Source organism: Austrofundulus limnaeus, unplaced genomic scaffold (genome assembly GCF_001266775.1).
Source record: "Austrofundulus limnaeus strain Quisiro unplaced genomic scaffold, Austrofundulus_limnaeus-1.0 Scaffold70, whole genome shotgun sequence".
NCBI lineage: Eukaryota > Metazoa > Chordata > Actinopteri > Cyprinodontiformes > Rivulidae > Austrofundulus > Austrofundulus limnaeus.
In genome coordinates, this window is record NW_013952472.1 from 489,881 (window position 1) to 505,183 (window position 15,303).

Below are 15,303 nucleotides of genomic sequence, written 5' to 3' on the forward strand. Positions count from 1 at the left end.
ATATATATATGTATAAATCATTACTGACAAAATACAGTTTAGTCACTTTCCCTTAGCTAAATACAATTAAGTAGGCAAGGTATTTCCATTTCAGTAATAAGACTATTTAAAGTGCTCTACATGATGAAAACATAAAAAATAAGTACATTACATTGGCATAATAAGGGGAAATAAAGAAAAGTTGTACTGCAGACTGAAATTCATGTGTCATTCAAAGCAACTCTAAACAAATAAGTTTTGAACCTTTATTTAAAAGAACTCAGGGTTTCTGCATTCTTACAGTTTTCCAGGTACTTGTTACAGATTAGTGGAGCATAAAAACTGGATGCTGCATGTTTGGTTCTGGGGATGCAGAGTACACTTAAACCAGAAGACCTGAGTGGTCTGGGAGGTTGATACAGCAGCAGCAAATCTTTATTATATTTTGGTGCCATTCAGTGACTTTAAATGAACAAAAGTATTTGTAAGTTTATTCTCTGTGATACAGACAGCCAGTTTAAGGACTTTAGAACTTTAGAATATGTTCTACTTCTTTAGTTTTAGTAAAGACAAAGGCAGCAGCATGTTAAATTAGCCGCAGCTGTCTGATTGACTTTTAATGCAGACCTTTGAAGAGACTGTTGCAGGGATGAGTTTTTCAGAATTTTCAACACTAGTCCTTTAATCCTGGAGATGTTCTCTCTGGCTATAGAATTCTGACTATGCAATTTTCTTTATGTATTTCTGAAAGTTCAGGTCTGAGTCCATCAATACACTCAGATTTCAGGCCTCATCTCAGTAGTTTCCAGCTGTAATACTTGAAGCTGTGTGCTGACTCTTGATTACTCCATGTTTGGTCCAAAAATAATTACTTCAGTTTTATTTTTATCCACCTGAAGCAAATTATGGCACATCCACACATTGAATTGTTCAATGCATCTGCTCAGTGGTGGTTGAATGGGTTCAAAGTCAACTATGATCACTAAATTTATTAGCTGATGCCAGAATCAGCTGTTGTTTGTGCTTTACCACAAATAATGTTTGCTCTGCTTTTTCTGCTGTTTCTAGAGCGAAAGATGTCATCCCTCTCTTCAGCTTCTCACACCGTCTATGCATCATCTCTGCCTGGAGGACACAACTCTGATTTGGTTGGGCATATTTTGAGCCGAGGTCCATGCGTGACCCAGGGTCAGGACCAGATGCTGGACTCTGAGTTTGGTCTGACAGAGATGACCGAGGCTGAATATTCACACCACTTTATCCAAGCCCACATAGAGGTGCAGGCTGGACCTTTTGATGAAACAGATGCCAGACCCCACCCAGCTGCAGTGATGGTCAAAGATGTCACCGGCTCTACAGAGTTTTCTCCCTACGCATCGACCCAAGCCATTGACCTGTCGCTTCCAAGTGAGGATCACTGTTTGGTGATGCAAGGGGAAAAGACACCCGTGACTTACGGGGAGGTGCCAGATTTTGTGCTGGCCAAAATCAGAGCTGAAGAAAGCCCGAAGGTTCAACCTGCCAAGCGAAGCACAACCTCACAGAAACAACCCAAACCTGCTGCCAGAGTGTGCCTGGAGAAGAGATTTAAAGAGCTAAATGGGATGAAAGCTGACAGAGCAAATCCATTTGAAGTTTCCAGCTCCTACGTCGGGGGAGTTTTAGACCCAATAACCAACATGTGTGGCCAGGTGAGGAAAAAACAACTCCCATCAACATACAGTTTGACAGGTTCAGTCCTAGGTAGAGTTAATTGTTTAATACTTTTACGTTTTTGTGATTATTTCAGGTTATTGCTCATATGGTTGAACCCAACGTACATCAAGGATTTCTTTTCCCCAAGAGTTTTTCATTAACATTCAACCCAGAGAGCTTTGTTTTGAAAAATATCTACACCGAGAGCAACAATTCAAGAGAAGAGCAAGAGTTAGTACACACTGAAAGTAAGAAGCTGTGTCTATGTTAATATATATGTATGTGATTTGCTGTCTTATTCTACATGGTAAAAGTGCAAGTCTGGGTTCAACGTCTTACGTTTTGCATAGAGAATGAGATGACACCAACTCGCAGCAGAAACCACTTGGACGTCCTCTCTTCTCAACCCTCTAATGAGGCCAAAGCTGCCCTGGACATGGTGACAAAGCCACAGCGAGGTGGCTGGAAAAGAGCTCGAAGTAATCTGTCAGCCAGCCAGCGCAAGGAGAGACACAACAGCAAGGAGAAGGAACGCAGGTGAGCCATTTCTGACAACTTGTGATGGGGTCGCCTCATAAAACATCTTAAATTATAACTTTTCTAGCTTTTGCTACCAATCCAACTGGCCAATATTTCTCTCTGTTTAAATTATATGTAAATTATATCAAAAAGGAAGTACAATCTCTTTATTTCTAAGGTTTTAACATTTGACCTTGGATACAAATAAAGTTATGGTTGATTCACTGACTGCAAGATGCCAACACAAGCCCAAATCAACACCCCTCCATCATCTTTGACATTTGGATCAGCCGTCTGCGCTGTTTTGTTTTCACCAAACATGCTGCTCTGCTGTATGACAGTCAAAAGATCTTACTTTCAGAAACTGTTTGTTCAGATGCAACTTTGCTCGTTGTGCTGCCATATTCTTTTTTTTTTAATATATAGACAAAGACTTTTCTCCTGGCAGGTTTTTCCAGTCTTTGTCTAATCACTCTGGGATGAATTTCAACCTGACAGCTGAGGCATGAGTAGTCTGAGCTGTAGCTCGTGAGCAATTTTTTTAGTCTGACTTTAGGGAGAACTTGGTAGGAAATTAACTCTTGGAAAATAATTTGCGTTGTCAAGCTTTTATCCTTATTTCATTTTATAAAAAATATAAAATAAAAAAAATGTTTAATTTTAAAAGTTTACTTAAACGAGTAGAGATATTTCAACTTATTATAAATAAAACCTGAAATGCATTCTAATCGCAGGAACCTGAATGACAACTATTTATACAAGAATTTGTAAAACATTTTATACATTTTTCTGAGGTTAAAAATATTATAACTGCAGATCATTTGTCTTGAGTGTATACTTTATGCAACATGTCAGTCATAATTTAGCACAGTTCTAAATCATATGTAGATTTTTATTATACCTTAAATTAATATATCGTTTAATCTTTTCTTACTTTTTTTTTTAACAGCAGTTCCGTCCAATATAATCCACTTTTGTGCAATCTGAAAAATAGGTTCTGGAAAAGGAATTTAAAGTTGGAAATTGTGTAAAAGTGGAAAGTGAAGATTGATCAAATGGAAGTACATTTGATCAATATATGTTAGTCCGTTTGTATTAAGTTTAAAAATTAAAAAAAGGCCAAAACATTTAGATTCAGTGTTTTTTACAGTCGAGAATCTATTTTTGATACATTTAACTTTGAACCATGAAATCGTCCTAAGACACTTCATCACATCATGACTGATACCTTTACACAGACATCTCCTACATGTATATGTAGTAAAACTTTAGGAACAAAATAAGTTAAAAAAATTATTAAATATTAACATTTTCACAGATTAAAGTAAAGGCCAGAGTCAAAAACAACAGCTGCTCTGCTCATGGTGTACGTGCCCATCTCTTGACAAGTTTTGGTTTTAGGAGCAGTTAAAGTGACAAGTTCTTGACATTTCTGTCCCTACATGTCTCTGCCTGTCATCATCCTTGTTCCCTTCTGCAGGACTTTCTCCAGTGACTGACACTCTCTTTCCCCTACAGTCTTCTGCCACAGCTTCATAAAATCTTTATGAAGACACAGTTCTTCGAGGACATCGTGTCCACGGTGCCTGTTAGAGATGAATATACAGATATGAAAATGAATGTTTAAAAATCAGTATGATTAATTTAATCATCCATATCAGAAATATCTTTCCTTATCAGAAACTGTGAACTATAAGTGACTGACCTGACTTCAGCTGCAGGATCCAGACACATTTTACTGAGAGCTTTAAGGAAGAATGGTGTGAAACTCGGTCCTGCTGTCAGCACTGCATTCACTCCTATCTCATCAGCCAGCACATGGAGCTGTTGAGCAGCGCGGGCCTTCACTGCCACGCTCAAGTGGCTGAGGAAGGACACGGATAAATAAATGAAAAGATTCACTCCCTGTTGATGTCTGCAGCGTCCACGAGTCTTTTTAGAGTTTTATTCCGCATCATCACATTACCTGAGTCCATGATTAGGGTCCTCAGCACACGGGCCGGGCTGCAGTTACTCACCATGGCCTCTAGGGCCAGGTTGACCTGCTGTTGAACAAACTTGTTGGCAGAAGCCTGAGCGAGTCTTATCAGCAGAACACGGCCTGATCTCTTCTTCTGCAGGTGTGTGTAGAGAGAGCCGAGGGTGTTGATGGCCGTGCAGGCCACAGAGGAACACGGGTTCTTTATCTTGGGGAGGATAAGGAACATCAGCGGTAAGGAGCTGAGGTTCTTTCTATAGAAATGATCCAAATGTGTGTTTGTGTCAACAGAGTAAACACAGACATACCTCATCTGTAACTGCCACACACACGTCATGCAGTCTACTCATCAGTGTGTCTGGGTGGTGCTTCAGCCCCCGCACTTTTTTCTCCCTGTGAGAAAATCTAAAATTCTCTACACTGCTGGTAGGAAAGGTTTAAATCTGTTGATAAGGTCAGAGTTTTACCATTCATCTGAGCTGAGATACCAGAAGACTTCAGACAGACACTGGACAGCGTCTCACAGTGGCTTACGCTCCTCTTTAGGCAGGGATTTCAAAGTCCGGCAGTCTGGTTTCCGCTGTTTCGTAGTCTTTTCGAAGCCCACAGCTGTTCTTGGATCAAACCTTTTGATTTTGGGTGGGTCAGGTTTTAAAGAAGGAATACATGTCGTTTTGGGAGCTGTGATGGACTTGCGACCTGTCCAGGGTGTACCCTGCCCCTCGCACTGTGACTGCTGGATATGGGCACCAGTGACCCACGCGACCCTGAAAAGGAAGAAGCGTGTACAGAAAATGGATGGATGGATGGATATGTCGTTTTGGGAGCTGTGGCAGGTTGATGCTGAGGAGCAATTGAGCTTCGTTTGAAAAGTTTTGGTCCTTTTCTTAGTGGTTCCCCCAGAGGTTCAGCCCTTTGAAGACCGACCGCTTCTTTTTCTGTCAGCATTGAGTTTCGAATATTACTATTTTCAACAAAACAACAGAAATATTTGAAGAGCATTGCATTCACCAATAAATAAAATAAAAATGAAGTAGACTCCTGATCTCGTAATAATCCGATCCGGATCTCATAAGATGTCATAATTACAAGATCCTGATCTCATAATTATGAGAAAAGTTAAGGAGAGTCATCGCTGACCTACACTACAGGAAAAGTGGACAATGATATGTTTTATTTCCTCGTAGGTATGAGACACTGGGAAATATCCTACAGGTCATAACTTTATTAAACTCTGGTGGGTAAATTTTACACAGCTCGGCCTAGGCAGTCGTGGATTCTGTATCACACACATCCAGGTGGAACATAAACTCAAAACAATAGTTCCTATTGTTTCATCTACTTGCATCACAGATCTTCAAGGAGTACTCCTTTTCACTTCTTTCCTCCTAATGATGACATCTTTTGTTGTAATTACGAGATCCTGATCTCATAATTATGAGATAAGGAATCTTTTCTTTTTCCTTTGGTGAATGCAATGTTCTTCTGTAGAAATACAAAGTAAACACAATAAAAAGTAACAAAATCAACAGACATTTTCACTTTTCAGGACAGAAACGTGCATCAAATTGGAACTAAATATTTGCATGGTCACATATGAGTAGAAAATAAACTATTATGACAGGTTTGAAGCTACTGTACATGTTGTTGCATGACTTCTTTTTTTTATACAAGTCTTGTTAAATTTTAATGAAGTGCTTAAAGGTCACTGAAAATTTGTTGTTAAATTGTTTGTAAATGATGTTTTTAAGGAGAACTGCATAATGACTTACCTGGTCTTTTAGGGATCCTCCTGATCATCACAGGGATGAGTGACTTTCTCATCCTGGACTTTGGAGCAGTGGGTTGAGGAGGTGGGGTTGGGATGGTGGATGTTTGAGGAAGGAACACCTTTGGAGTGTGGATGAGGGGGATTTCTCTTAACTCCTCTGGAGTCTTGGAGTCAACTGAGCTGAAGCTCTCAGAAGTGCTGTTGGCACACTCCATTTCATGATGGTGTGGGTCTTCCAAGACCCCAGAGTTTCTGGACTTTTTGGGGTCTTCTCTTTTAAAATGTCTGTACCTGCTAGAGAATCCACTGAAACAGGACGTATCTTCCATCCTCCAAAAGGAGCAGGAGACTAGTCTCTGGCTGAAGGCTGGAGAGGTGAGGCGGTTTTAGACTCGCAACCCAGTCTGTCCAAATTCGCATCAGTGCGAGCTTTTTCTGCATCACAAATTATGTCCATCTGTTGAATCAATGCTTCTTTGTGATTTTTTTTATCAACCAGAACAAGTCAAGTCAAAGTTTGTTTCACATTTTTAAAACAACCATTGTTGACACAAGTTCTTTACAGGTTAAGATCAATAACTCAACAATAAAATTAATTTCAAATTCAAATAAGGCCAAAACCTAAAACCCAAGTTTAAAATGAATGAATGAATGAATAAATAAATAAATATACAAATAAATAAATAAATAAAAGCAATTAACCTCTATAGCAAAAGTTGAGACATGCTTAATTACAAGTAAAATAAACAGCCAAAACTAAAAGGATTTCAGCATAAATTTTAAATATTGTATTAGTGACTGAAAGCTTAAAGGCTTGATAAAAAATACAAAGATAAATACAGCTAATTAGTCTTACTGAACAAGTGCTACTATTTATAATGCTATTTTACTTTAGTAATCTACAACAAAAAAAAAAGGTAAATCCAGGATATCATATACAAATTTGTATCAAAACTAATCCCTTGTATGCATGAGCTACTTGGCCAATAAAGCTTGATTCTGATTATTACTGAATTTCACTTCTGGGATGAATAAAATTATAATTTATTCAATCAGTTAAAATAGTCTTAGGTTATGAGCGATGGTGGCAGCAGAGTAAAGGGCTTTCTCTGTATCACTAAAATATTTTACATAATACATCAGTAGATCATAAATTCACAAAGTGAACTTTTATTCAGAAATTTGTTTTTTGTGAGATGTTCTTTTATTTTTGTGCAGCTGCTTCACACTATCAAGTCACATTACTCAGCTTCAGCCATTGTGGTAAAAGAGGAAAATGAGAAGAATAAAAAAGGCATTTTGGTTTTATCTAGTAGTCTGAGGTTATTTTAATTTTATTTTTTTGTTGCAACAAACTTTATAAGCGCTTGTGTAACCGTGGGCAGTTGGTCCAAAACCCCAGGGATATCTGCTCATTTCAGGCAGCTGCGTCCAGCTCAAGCTGCATGCGCTTGACTCCTTTACCTCTCTCCAGGATGGGTTTGCTGCAGGAGTTTGCAAGTTCTGCCTTTCCTCAGTCAGTCCACGGGCAGAAGTCTGCTGACGTCAAAATTGTAAGCACGCAATACTCGGTGTCACCTGCTTATAACTAGGGCAGGGCGATATGGCTCCCAAAAAGAATCTCCAATTTTTTTCACCCAAATTCGATTTTCAATTTTAAATGATTTTGCTTCCCAATTAACAGAGTGCCTCTATTTCAGATGTCGAAACAAATTTGTTGCTTTTTGATGCAAGAGCCTTCAAACAGATTTTGCAGTGAGTGAGGTGTTCGTTGCTCCAAGTCCGAGGTTGTAAAACCTAACCAGTTCCAGAAAACTGAAGAAACCGTGCCTTTTTTGAGAAGTAGATCCTCTTTGCTAGCTGCCATATTGTCATGTCATGTACCAGGCATCTTGAGGGACATGTAGGTGACCTCTGAACTACAGAAGCCCCAAAGAGTGCACTGGTAAGAAAAAAAATCTTGATTTTCCCAAAATTCTATCTGTATAAATGGCAAATTCGAATAAATCGATTAAATCGATTTATCGCCCAGCCCTGCTTAGAACCACTGCCCGGGTGGTTAAAACAGTACATGGAGACATGTGTGGCCGAGGCTGAACTGAGAAGAGCTGAATACAGGCACGCCGGTGAAGACGGGGCTCAAATGCCTTCATCAAGAAAATGTATTTTTGGATGCCAAGGAGGAAACTATCCTCTTTTTATGATTTCTAAGGAGTTGGTTTGTCAAACATAGTTGGACTTTGGCCTATAAAACGTTGTAAATGGCATGAAGCATTGCTGTGAAGACGTGCTGAAGTGGGAGTGTCAGAAACGTCAGGAGGTTCTTAAAGAGACAGAAGCCAATTTTAAGACATTTAGATGCAGTCAAATTCATTTTTGATATATACTGCAGTTTCATAACAACTAAAGGCGGCATTCTTTGTTGAACTGTATTTATTAGTAGGCTTCATGGTTTGAAGATAGAAAAGAAGATACCGTGATACTGTGTCATTTTAGACAACTTAAACCAACTGTAATGCTAACAATTAGATTGATTAGATATCCTAAATAGTAATTTAGTTTTCATGTGTTCAGCTCACATACTCAGATCTACTGCTCATCCCACTATTGCATGATCCTAACAAATATGGCACCATTTAAAAGGGAAATTAACAGGCTTCCCATTGGTATTAGATTCATTGCCAAGAAGCATTGTTACAACGAAGAAATTATCTACCAAACACAAATTTCCTTACTTTTTGTGCTAGGAATAGACAAATATATTTATCATGAGTAATGAGACAGAGCCCTTTAAAGTCTAAAAAGATGTAGTTCCAAAATGCTGCTTAAAATTTCTTGTATTTTGTGTTTACGTGTATAATGTGGTACAGGAAGAAGATCCGCACCTGCTGTGATGAGCTGAACATGCTGGTGCCGTTCTGCAACCTTGATACAGACAAAGTCACCACCCTGCAGTGGACCGTGACCTACACGAAATACATCAGTTTAAAGTATGGAGACACCATCAAAGAGGTAAACCTTTCTAATACTGGCTCAATCAAACTTTTTGTCTGACCTGAACAACATTTAAATGAAGTACATCTGCAGACTTTGTTACATGTGTAAAGTTGGCTTGATTTCGCTGTAATGCTGTAAAACAGCTCTGGTTGTATCTGTCATCGGTGTTTCTTCCTTTCCAGGAGTTTGAGAAGTTTTTCACTCAAAAGGGAGAAACGTTACTCAAAGCCAGCTCCTCTTCGGTTCACCACAAGAGAGATGAGACAGCGAGCGTTCCCCTTGCAGCCGAACAATAATTCCTTCTCATTTAATGAAGCAACTGATATGGTTTTAATCCGGTTTGAATCTGTGGGGCTAAGTGGAGAAGGTAGGATGTTTCAAATACCTAAACATGTCACTTTGACTACTTTACACTCTAAACATGGAAAACGTTTTCAGCACCTGACTTATTAAACACAGTGGGTTTTCTGCAGTTTCATCTGAATTCCACTGGGTGTCATTTGTATTTACACTGACAGGACACTTGTTCCACCAGAATTACCCTACTTGTCAATTACATTCTTTTTTGAAAATGGTTTCTTACTAAATATTTCTTACCTCACTACTCTTGTATTTATTCTCTATTAATATATTTATACATTTTATTACAGAAATAAGTTGTGCTGTTTACAGAACTTGAATTTTTAATTTGACAGTGTTCAAAGCATGTTGCTGTTTTGAAGTGCAGGGTTCATTTCATATGTAGAGAAGAGTAATGTTTATGAAAAGTGGCTTTATTTGTTACAACATGTCGCTGCAGCATCTTACTGTACACAAAATAGTCACCCACAAATAATAAATAGTATTTAAACTTTTGAATATTTAATTGTTACAGCACCTGTAGTACATAGTGGATGTGGTCAATGGAAAAAAAACAGAATTCTAAAACTCTCACGTTTCTTAATATTTATGTATTTTTTTATGTCAAATTTATGCATCCACAATTATTTTTCTATTTGTGATTGTCAGCTCTGGCAAATTCACTTCAAAAGTTCAAAAACAAAAAAATGCTGTAAAAAAGGGCTACTGAGTTTTGTTTCGCATTAGTGTACACAATTTTTGGGCACCTGGGTATTTGTGTTTTATTAATTTTACAGTACATACACAGCTCCTTGACAGAGGCAGCACTTATTTCCATAATTTACACTAAGTTTGTATGTTGAGGTTAACACCTGTGAACGACACAACGGGCCATGATAAATGCATATTCACATTGCAGACAGTCACAGTTGTTTTTAGAATGTTGTTTGCCATGGTGATGTTAACCAAAGTAAATGTGGCAAGGAAACATACAAAGTTTTTTATACACAAAAGACCTGTGTCTCATTCCAGTTGTTATTTGCTGATGTTTGGATTGATGCAGTCGTTTTCGTGCACTCTTCCATCCCTCACTCCACACCATTTCTGTATATTACCTGTTTTTATTTGTCTCTTTGTTGCTCTGATGTTCATGTCACTTCCTGGGACATTCCTCCATTCATTTCAAAGTATTACACCTGCTGATGTTATTCTTCCCATCCTTTTTTTAAAAAATAAAGAGGGATTTATTGTGATCGTTGTCTTCTTTTGTTCCCTCCTTTCCATTGAAGTGGAGCCATCAGGTTTCAGGAAGTTGTCTTTAAAAATTTTTGGGGTTGGAGGATTTGCCAGCGACTGACGCTCCCTGGCAGGCTGATGTATCACAGATCCCAGGAGGTCCATGGTGCCCAGTCCTACCTACCCTTCCTGGCTCTCCAGGCTCACCCGGATCTCCGGGAGATCCGTCACGACCATCTTTGGCAATTCCAGCGACTCCGGGCAGACCTAAGAGGGAAATATTGTAGGTAGTGGGAAGGTAGTTATCAGAAACAGCACCGTAAGTAGACCTGCCACATACCTTGGTGTCCTTGGTCTCCAGTGGGTCCATCAATGGCTTTGCCAATGGGTCCCTTGTCACCAGGCTCACCAACATCACCTGTTAGAAAAACAGAAGAAAAAAACATTTCTCTGTGCAATCTTTTGATAAAATCTTAACTTTTCTATTTGATATAACTTTAAACAATTCATAGCCTGGTAAAAAACCAGACCCTTGTCCTTCACTTTGCTTCATACAGAGGGTCTGGACTCTCGGCTATAGAGAAGTGATTCTTGCTGGAGGCGTGGCCTCTGCTGAAGTTGAAAATGATTGGATCAGTTGGCCGCGACGTATGTGTGCCAGCTCCACTGTGAAGGAGGCTAAGCTAAGAAGCTAACAGGAAATTACGTGCGCTGTAAACATCCCGAGAGGAGAGAAGTACCGAGCCGAACGAGATGACTGTAAATGAGAGCTGCAGGCTTTGTCAGACAAATTTAATTTAATTTGGAAGCCTTATCAACACAGACTGGCTTCATTCACTTCCTCCGTTGACGTATGCTAAACTAACTAGCAGACACGGTGCAGAAAATCGATATCGTTCAAAACTCCGCCTTCTGTTTGTTGATTGGCCCAGGTAAAATGAACTCACAAGCAGACACTGCACAGAAAATCGACGTCGTTCAAAACCCTGCCTTCTGTTCACTGATTGGCCCGAACAAAACTCTACTGAAGAAATCCTTGTCTAGTGGAGAAGTCCCAGATGGAGCAGAGAAGGAAAACTAGAATTGAGCGGAACTGTGTAGGAAAGCAAGGCCAGGCTAAACAATTCATGCATTTATTAAATCTACAGTATCCTCAATATACACTCACCGGCCACTTTATTAGGTACACCTGTCCAACTGCTCGTTAACACTTAATTTCTAATCAGCCAATCACATGGCGGCAACTCAGTGCATTTAGGCATGTAGACATGGTCAAGACAATCTCCTGCAGGTCAAACTGAGCATCAGTATGGGGAAGAAAGGTGATTTGAATGCCTTTGAACATGGCATGGTTGTTGGTGCCAGAAGGGCTGGTCTGAGTATTTCAGAAACTGCTGATCTACTGGGATTTTCACGCACAACCATCTCTAGGGTTTACAGAGAATGGTCCGAAAAAGAAAAAACATCCAGTGAGCGGCAGTCCTGTGGGCGGAAATGCCTTGTTGATGCCAGAGGTCAGAGGAGAATGGGCAGACTGGTTCGAGCTGATAGAAAGGCAACAGTGACTCAAATAACCACCCGTTACAACCAAGGTAGGCAGAAGAGCGTCTCTGAACGCACAGTACGTTGAACTTTGAGGCAGATGGGCTTCAGCAGCAGAAGACCACACCGGGTGCCACTCCTTRCAGCTAAGAACAGGAAACTGAGGCTACAATTTGCACAAGCTCATCGAAATTGGACAAGAGAAGATTGGYAAAACGTTGCCTGGTCTGATGAGTCTCGATTTCTGCTGCGACATTCGGATGGTAGGGTCAGAATTTGGCGTCAACAACATGAAAGCATGGATCCATCCTGCCTTGTATCAATGGTTCAGGCTGGTGGTGGTGGTGTCATGGTGTGGGGAATCTTTTCTTGGCACTCTTTGGGCCCCTTGGTACCAATTGAGCATCGTTGCAACGCCACAGCCTACCTGAGTATTGTTGCTGACCATGTCCATCCCTTTATGACCACAATGTACCCAACATCTGATGGCTACTTTCAGCAGGATAATGCGCCATGTCATAAAGCTGGAATCATCTCAGACTGGTTTCTTGAACATGACAATGAGTTCACTGTACTCAAATGGCCTCCACAGTCACCAGATCTCAATCCAATAGAGCATCTTTGGGATGTGGTGGAACGGGAGATTCGCATCATGGATGTGCAGCCGACAAATCTGCGGCAACTGTGTGATGCCATCATGTCAATATGGACCAAAATCTCTGAGGAATGCTTCCAGCACCTTGTTGAATCTATGCCACGAAGAATTGAGGCAGTTCTGAAGGCAAAAGGGGGTCCAACCCGTTACTAGCGTGGTGTACCTAATAAAGTGGCCGGTGAGTGTATATGTCTTTTTACTATTTATGAAAAAACAGTTGTCGTGTCCCAGGTGGCTCTTATTATTTTTTTAAAAACCTTTTTCACATCTCAATCTGTCCTTTATGGCTGATTTTACCAGCAACCAAAGCTGAGAGTGGTCTATATGTTAAATATTTTTACAAAACGCCATGAAATTTCCAAATTTACACATACATCATGTTTACTTAAACTGGAACATTTAAACATGATTATATTTGTCGTTTTAATTCCTTATGGGGGGAAAAAAAGGTAAAACAAGCTCGTTTGTGACTCAGATAATTAAAGAAAAAAGAATTAAAAAAGAGGAAAATTTATGCTGTGATTATTTTCATACCTCTGGGACCAGGATCTCCCAGCTCTCCTGGGAGGCCCCTGTACCCTGGTGGTCCTCGAGTGCCTGGATGTCCAATAGAACCTGCAACTCCTGGCTGTCCTGGAGGCCCTGCAGGGCCGGGGCGGCCCACCATTCCAGGTGCCAGAGGCCTTCTAAGGTTTGCAGCCAGCTGTGCGATCTGGTCTGTAGAACGGAATAAAGAAAACAAAAACACACTCAAAGTTTACCCCTCAATGTTACATTCGTTCATCACCACAGCAGATCTTAGTTGGTGACCAAATAAAGATCTCTCACCATCGATCATTGAACCACACAACTCTCTGATGTGCTGTTCACTCGCCAATTTACCCTGAAACATAAGACCTCATTCAGGATATGCATAAAATAATAATATAAACTCCTACACACAGTTCTGTAGAGATTCAAAAGTAGAAATACTCACAGGTACTCCTGTCTTTCCTGCAATTCCTGGCAGACCCTGTTCCCCTTGGAAGCCCATTGGTCCCTGTTTCCCTGGACCCCCTCTTGGCCCGAGTTCACCTTGTGGGCCCGTCACACCCTTTGGCCCCAGCTCCCCCTGCTTCCCTGGCTACAAATCCACAGTAATGATCAGTTGAAGACCTCTGGATATTTTTACAAGAACAAATCATGTTCCTTTAAACTTCTAAAAACATCCCCCAGATTAAACACCCAACTGAAGAACAAACTAGTTCTGTTAAAGGCAATGCGGAGGCGGATTCATACGGAGACTCGTTGCACGATAATGACTCCAATGAGCACAGCAAACAGTAAATGAAAGTAAGTGTGAGGTTCATCAGTGCTGTGCCTCTAATTACACAAATTATGCTGCAGCTTAGTGCGACTTGTCTTTCCCTTGTGGCAAGAGCAGCAAACCAGGCCATTAAAGCTGGTGCCGCACTTTCAGTCTGTAAATAATCCAGTTAAAGTTGAAGCCGAACGCACACGCGTGGCGGCTCTGACAGGCGGGCAACAGCTTGGAGCGAGGCATCACTTTTTCAAGCTTAGAGAGGGAGTAGACACAGGAGGAGTTTGGAGCGAATAGCCTGCTAATTACACCCACACACAGCATCTGATCTCTGGATAACTAAAAACTGATTTTGGAAAGCCTGTTTGAAGGGTGAGATGAGAAACTGTAAGATTAACAGTAAGGAATGAATAAATGACTTACCTCTCCTTTTTGTCCAACTGGTCCAAATGGACCCTAAAAATAAGGACATTTTTTTAGACAAACACTACTTTGGCTTTGCAGTCAAAAAACAGGAAGCTTAAAGTATAATGGGAAAACTTAACTTTATTGTACAAATATAAACAATAAAAATCCTTCTATCAACCTGCTAGGGGACCATGAAAATTAGCCTTTTTTTTGTTAAATCTGTTATATTTACCTGATGTATTCATGTTAATTAATATGCATAGTCTCTTTATGAAATAAATTTTAATTCAAAATGTGGTTAAATAACTTAAAATAAAGCGATTTACATTTAATTTTAGATACTCACAGCCTCTCCGTTCTCTCCTGGTAAACCATCACTTCCTGCCACACCCTGAACACAAGACCACATTAGCCAAAGTTAGTTTAATTTTATCAACACATAATCTTCATCATTTCCGAAGAAAAATACAATCTTTTTTTTTTTTGATAATTGGAAGAGAAGATCAAAAGTTTTTAGGCTTGCTGAGCTTGACCTTTGACCTACCATGTCTCCTTTAGGTCCCGAAGCTCCAACTGGACCCTATAGAGTTAGAAAAAAGTAAATGAGAGAAAATCATCAAAAGTTATGCAGATAAATTTTTTGAGGGAGAGGGAACGGAGGGAAGAGAGAGAGGTGGGTTGGTTAAAGGGGGAACCAGGCTGGACATAAAGGCTGGCTTTGTTCTGACCCTCAGGTACTGAACAGGAGGCTGCTTTGTGTCTGTGCGCTCTCCTGACTGCAGTGTGTGTTTGAACAGATTGGACTGAGGCAGGATGGTTACAGACACACACACACACACACACACACACACACACACACACACACACACACACACACACACACA

At 40.1% G+C, this 15,303-nt stretch overlaps 2 protein-coding genes across 3 annotated transcripts in view; one reads left to right on the forward strand and one right to left on the reverse strand.

The window, feature by feature from the left end:
- The window catches only part of si:ch73-181d5.4 (death-inducer obliterator 1), a 64,511-nt gene extending 54,533 nt beyond the window's left edge, over positions 1 to 9,978 (forward strand). The window contains exons 17-21 of the mRNA XM_014010538.1: positions 1,048 to 1,670; positions 1,769 to 1,922; positions 2,025 to 2,211; positions 8,813 to 8,954; positions 9,122 to 9,978. Coding sequence (XP_013865992.1) covers positions 1,048 to 1,670; positions 1,769 to 1,922; positions 2,025 to 2,211; positions 8,813 to 8,954; positions 9,122 to 9,235 — 1,220 coding nt within the window. The 3' untranslated portion in view covers positions 9,236 to 9,978. The remainder of the gene's footprint in view (positions 1 to 1,047; positions 1,671 to 1,768; positions 1,923 to 2,024; positions 2,212 to 8,812; positions 8,955 to 9,121) is intronic.
- Positions 9,697 to 15,303, reverse strand: part of col9a3 (collagen, type IX, alpha 3) — an 18,498-nt gene continuing 12,891 nt past the window's right edge. For both annotated transcript variants that reach the window (XM_014010539.1, XM_014010540.1), the window contains 8 exons: positions 14,964 to 14,999; positions 14,766 to 14,810; positions 14,435 to 14,467; positions 13,688 to 13,834; positions 13,540 to 13,594; positions 13,246 to 13,428; positions 10,855 to 10,932; positions 9,697 to 10,781 (listed from right to left, as the gene is read on the reverse strand). In XM_014010539.1, coding sequence (XP_013865993.1) covers positions 10,597 to 10,781; positions 10,855 to 10,932; positions 13,246 to 13,428; positions 13,540 to 13,594; positions 13,688 to 13,834; positions 14,435 to 14,467; positions 14,766 to 14,810; positions 14,964 to 14,999 — 762 coding nt within the window. In that variant the 3' untranslated portion in view covers positions 9,697 to 10,596. The remainder of the gene's footprint in view (positions 10,782 to 10,854; positions 10,933 to 13,245; positions 13,429 to 13,539; positions 13,595 to 13,687; positions 13,835 to 14,434; positions 14,468 to 14,765; positions 14,811 to 14,963; positions 15,000 to 15,303) is intronic.